Source organism: Abramis brama (assembly GCF_963993115.1).
Source record: "Abramis brama genome assembly, chromosome: 21".
NCBI classification, from domain to species: Eukaryota; Metazoa; Chordata; class Actinopteri; order Cypriniformes; family Leuciscidae; genus Abramis; species Abramis brama.
The window spans coordinates 711224-717153 of record NC_139983.1 but is presented as its reverse complement, the minus strand read 5'-3'; the positions used below and the strand labels follow the sequence as shown (position 1 = coordinate 717153).

The 5930-nt window shown below is 41.3% G+C and overlaps 1 protein-coding gene across 1 annotated transcript; it reads right to left on the bottom strand.

Annotated features, from left to right (window-relative positions):
* Positions 1-1286: 1286 nt before the first annotated feature.
* LOC311072461 (zinc finger MYM-type protein 1-like) lies at positions 1287-3167 on the bottom strand (the record flags this gene model as incomplete). Its single annotated transcript, XM_084097485.1, has 1 exon — positions 1287-3167. The coding sequence occupies one exon, from the start codon at positions 3165-3167 to the stop codon at positions 1287-1289; it is 1881 nt and encodes a 626-aa protein (XP_083953611.1).
* Positions 3168-5930: the final 2763 nt, after the last annotated feature.

The window sequence follows — 5930 nt, the reverse complement described above, 5'->3', positions numbered from 1 at the left end:
GAGCAGCGATTTCAGAAACACGAGCACCAGGAAAGCAGTGACTATGCACCTTACTTTTATTTAACGTAGCGTGTACGTGTCGAACGATGGAATCACCGATGATCACAGCATCGCGTTCTGTTTCGCGAAGAGGGGAGAAGCGGTTTTGTGTGGATATCTCGAAAACCGGGAGGGTCGGAGAGAGTTTTCTTGGTCTAGACCTGACTCGCGTCTTCCGCTGCGGAAATATCCAGGCTTCGTGGTGGCATGTTGGAGCCGGCGTAAACGAGACCATAGCTGATCGCGGCCTCGACGCTCGTGACCGATGCTGAGTAACGCACGGAGTAGACGAGGTCGGAGTCAGCGGGTTAGTAACGTTAATCACTGATTTGTGTGCATCGGCGCGTGATGTTTCAAGAGCCAAACGCCGGTCTATCAGCTCGGCTTTTCTCACTAAAAGGTCGTGGATCTGTTTCTCAACAGCTTCCAGCTCAGACTGTACCGCGTGTAGCTCAAATGTGTCCTCACCTGCACCAAAAGGTAGACTACTTACATCTGATATATTCGCCATTTTAACAGATGGACAGTAAGTTAAGTTAGCAACGACGCTACCAGTGATGCTATCAATATTAATACTAATTTATGGCTTAAGTCTTGGATAAAATCCGTCTTTTTAGTGGTACGGGTGTGGAGTAGACGCACGATAGGCGAAAAAAAAATGTTTGTTTATAAATGAGTGCGGAGAAGACGCGTTCAGCCGTGATCCACGGACGTAACCTATAAGAGTATCCAGCGTTGGATCACTAGGCTTGAGACGCGTCTGCTCAACAGTCCGCGTTATAACTATGAGGTGAGGAAAAATAGAAAATGTTCGTTGTAAGTGAGTTTAAAGAGAAATCAAGAATTATAAATCAATCGATGGAGCTCCAAAGACAACAACGCGTTCAGACGCGACGCATGCGCATTCGAAACAGGAAACAGGTTTTAGGTTAGAATGAACATTGAACAAGTTTATTATGATATTCATTACAGCTCATTTACATGCACGTTACAACTTAGTTTATTACCATTCTGAATTTCATTATTCTATTTACCCCCTGTCACAGGTTCTGCTTACTGGAAACTCTCTCCCCCCCCCCCCCCCCCCCCCCTGAAGGATACAGTAGAAAACAATAGAGAAGCATTAAGATCTCACCTCACGGAAAAGCAGTTATAGTGTTTTCATTTAAGGTTTGGCAAAGTTAGAAAAGATTGTGGGCTATTTACACAAAGAGATAATCTCAAACTCAAACACTTTCCAATGTCATTCAAAACTTAACTCGTCTGGACTTCCTAGCAGCAAAGGCATGTATGGTTTCATCAAATGAAATTTGTTTTGACACTTCCTGATTGATGCTTATTAATGCCAGTCCACTGAGACGTTCCTGAGACATTGTGGATCGCAAATATGTTTTTATTAGCTTGAGTTTGGAGAAGCTTCTCTCAGCAGATGCCACAGTCACTGGAGTGGTGACAGCAATTCTCAGTGCTATCCATAGATTGGTATATGCTTCCTTAAGGTTTTTCTCCTCAAGAAACACCAGCAGTTCAAGCGTTGTCATTTTGGGTTTCGGCCAAGTTGGAAAATATTGCATCTCCACAATCAGTTCTTCCGCATCTAAGTCTGATTTATCTCCAAAGGTCAAGGTGTGGGTCAGTTCTTTAGCTTGCTTCACAAGCTTATCAGCTGGGAGATCAGGGAAGTTTGTGAGAACACTAAACTTGCTAGCAATGTCACCCATCATTTCTGTTCTCTCTCTTAGAGATGAAATGCACACATCAACAACTGCATTGAAAAAAGAAACTTCCATTCTCTTCAGTGCATCACTAAGCTGCTCATCGGGAGCCTCGTAGGAAAACTGCCTTTTGGTCACTCTGAGCCTCTTCTGCTTTAGGGCAGCAACTACATTCATCTCCTCACACAATTCTTTTGCAGAGGATTGTGCATCAGCAAAACCAGTGCTTCTGTAACTGGCCAGGGAGACCTCAGCTTTTTTCAGGAGGTCCACAGCAACATCCAAGTGCATGGTTGGAGACTGCAGCAGTTTATTGACATTCTGGACTTTTACTAGAATGTCATACCAGACAACAGTGCAAATGCATAAGCGGTATGAACCAACTTCTTCAGCTAGAGACTGTGCTTCTACTTTTATGACCGAGTCTGCTGTGCTGTCTCTCACCTCAATGAGGGCATCTCTAACTTTGGCAGCCTGAAACCTTACAGCCGCCACACTGTTAATTCGGCTCTCCCATCGTGTATCTGCCCAGGACTTCAGTGTTGTGTTCACGTGTTTTTGGAGAATGGACCACCTTTTAGTGGAAGCAGAAAACAAAGTGAACAGTTTTTGCAGGTAGCCAAAGTAGCCAGTTGCATCTGCAGCGCTCTTTGCTGCATCTGAGACAACTAAATTAACAGTGTGTGCTCCGCATGGCACAAATAGTGCGCGGGGGTTTATTTGCTGTAGTCTTGCTTGAACACCTGCCTTCTTCCTCTTCATGTTTGCACCATTATCATATGACTGCCCCCTGCAGTCTTCAAATGGGATGCGTAACTCTTGAAGTCTCCCTAAAATTAGGGCTGAAAGGCCTTCTCCAGTTGTTTCTTCTGCCTCAAGGAACCCCAGGAAGTGCTCTTTTATTTGTGGAATGCCTTCAATTGAAACAATTCTCAGAATCACTGACAACTGCTCTTTGTGGCTCAAATCTGGAGTGCAGTCTAAAATTATTGAAAAATATTTTGACTGTATGATTTCAGACACAATGGACTCCACAATCCTTTCACTGATACAGTCAATGATTTCATTTTGGATATTTTTTCCGAGGTATGATGTATGGTTCGCTCCTCCTTCCACCTTGGCAACGTGCTCCTTTAGGACAGGATCAAACTGAGCCATGAGCTCCACTTCCTTCAGGAAGTTGCCATTGTTAGGTGCATTTAATTTGTCAGTGGTCTCCCTGAGAGCAATGTTGCGCTCAGCCAATGACTGGATGATGGCGACCAACCTGGTAAGCACTTCACGCCACCGTCTTCTTTCTGCATTTATCAGTGCCATTTCCATTTTGTCTATTGTTTGGCCTGTTCTTATGCGGCTCTCTAGCTCCTTCCACAATCCCATGTTCTTGGTGTGTTCTGGACTATTCTCATGCATTTTTAGAGTCTCACTACAGTTTTTCCAGTATTGAAACCCATCCCTACTTAATTGAAATGCTTTCTGGGAGAAGAGCTTGCAACAGAAACAGTATAAACTATCCCTTTTGGGCGAATACATCAGCCACGTTCTCTTAATTTTCTCCCCATTCACTAACTGCCTGTGGACATAGTGGTGATGGAAACTTCTTCCATCCTCACTTTTAGGGAATGTGAAATCTGGTTTTACTTCATAAGGTCCTCGACTAACTAATTCAGTTCTCACTGCATCAGTCAACTGGTGTGGCCAGTCAGCAGGATCCACAGGGCCAGCTTGTACAGGTTCACAGACATCTGTTGAAGCTGATGATGTGTCTTCAGGCTGTTGGATTGGAGCACTGAGTCGGCTGGTGCTGGGTCCTTCTTCTGTGAGAAAATTAAACACACAAACATAGAGCAACTTTAAAAATATCTGTAGATGCAATAGTGATGATTTTACTTCAAATACAAGACCCAGGTTTTCAGGTGTTCACTGTGTCCTATAATGAGTAAACTCAGTAGGGTTACATGGAAAATTTAACCCACGATAATGTCTTATTCAATAATAGAGTTGTAGTTACTATGCCAAACTATTGATGAAAATGCCATTATGAATGCCAATGAATGTTAATTTAGTATGAACACACAAACTAATGTCCATCATTTTATGCAAATTTACAACATAATTTGACAATGAGAAGTTATTAGAAATACAACATCTTTAAGTAAGAAGACAATTTCAAATGTGTATGTTAGGGTGTCTTCAGAGTATTTAGCATTGATTGTGTGAAAAACAAGTGTCTGGTGTGGATTTAGATATATTAAGATGGCATATATCGATATATGTGATAAGCCGTTTAATTTGAAAAAGACCGTTTCTACTGTAGGTTACAAATAGCCTAACAAGTAGCCGACTCACCTGGTTCTTGATGCTGAGATTGTAGCTCAGTAAATGTGCTGCTGCTGCTTGATGGCTGGATAGATGCTGCAGCGTAAACAAGAAACAGAGACTGGCGTAAAATGTCATGCTGTGTGTTAGACAGTGTGATAGGCAATTCTCACTCCCCGACGTGTCGGATGAAGTCGAAATTTCACTACACACCCACTTGTAACATAGCTTTATTCTGATATAATACAAATATTAAATTCATATTTGTATGCCTTCTTATTAATAATTGAAAAAAAATCATCAATCATGAAAGATCTGTCCTGCAATCATACTCCAAATCAGAAAAAAGCTTACATTCTTCACCCTGAGGTCCAGCAGGTGTAGACAGTGCCGCAGCGTCAACAGATGTATGTCGTGGCTGCAGATATTGTCTCATTGCATCTGGACACGATTCAAAAGTAAATTTATTTGGAAAAAGTTGCGAGATACTGTATTGTGTATTTAAACATCTAGCAAGGAACTGTGCGTGGTGAGATCAACAGCTGTAACACAGCATGTTGTTGCTGTTAGCTCATAGCCTACCGCAAAAAGTTCCTTTGGTAAATTGATATAATAATAATAATAATGCATTTTATTTACTGTTAAGCTGTAAAAAGTTGTTGGTCATCCTCGTCTTTATCTCCGGGTAGGCTGTGAGCTTGATGATATAGTCTACATACCTCTGCTTTGGGCCCGTTTTTCTTCCTCCTCCTTCCTTCGTTTTTGGAAAGCCGATCCAGATGGCTTGGGTGTTCTTTTCATCATAAAAGATTATATATATCGTCACTGTCGGGCGGAAACCTCGTATGTCCAAATTTTGTCAATTTCATATTTTTTCACAAATCGATGCTATTGGTCAGTCCCCACGTGGTTCTGTTATTTTTACAAATTATTAACCAATCATAAGTGTTGAAAATAGCTTGAGAGCAAATCTCGTAACTCCATTGGACACTTAAACTGTCTGAGAATCCTCGTAACTCCACCTCTTCTTCACTCCGCGGCGGGAGCTTCCGCGGCATAATCCGGCATTTTGTCTCCTCAGGATTGAACGTCGCAACGATAAGAAATCCTCGTCGAGCAACACGTAAAGCAAGCCTTAACTCTGATTTTATCTGTGTTAAACTATGATATCAGTTATTGATGTATTTTAAATGTCTACGTATTACTAGGCTTATTATTACTAGGTTTATTATACGTGTTCATTGAAGTTTTAAAATGTATCTAATATAATACTTGAATTGAATTAAATGTTTTGGATACCAGCATTAAATTATTGTTTTTATTATTATTTTACTGACTCGAAGTTGGCACTGTGCATGTAAAATACCCCAAGTAGCAAGGTTTTTATTTATGGGAGAAAAGGGTCTGTCTACTGGCGCCAGTAAGCCTATCATTGCATAACTCTTGTCTGTTTTTTAGACAATAACGAGTGAAAATAGTTAGGTTAGATACATTTGAGTAGGCTTGTTTTGTTAAAAATCGATAGCTGTAATGCTTCGGTGCAGAAGGAAGCCATGAGCCACGAAGGTAAGTTTGCGTGCCGATTAGGCAAATTTCCACCTATTATTAGACAGCTAACGTTAGTCAGCTCATAATTTTTTGTTCTGCTTCACTTATAGCTCTTAAACCTTTAAAATGGAGTTTAGGAAGATGTATGTAACCACAGTCGTTAGCTTTGGTTAACTATTGAAGCCTTTTCTCGTCAAAAGGCTCAACGCGACCGCCGACTTTGTTTGCGTGCAGATTAATTTCCGCCTATTTTAGACAGCCTAGTATTTTGGTATTGCGCACTCATATCTCTTAAACGTTTAAAATGGG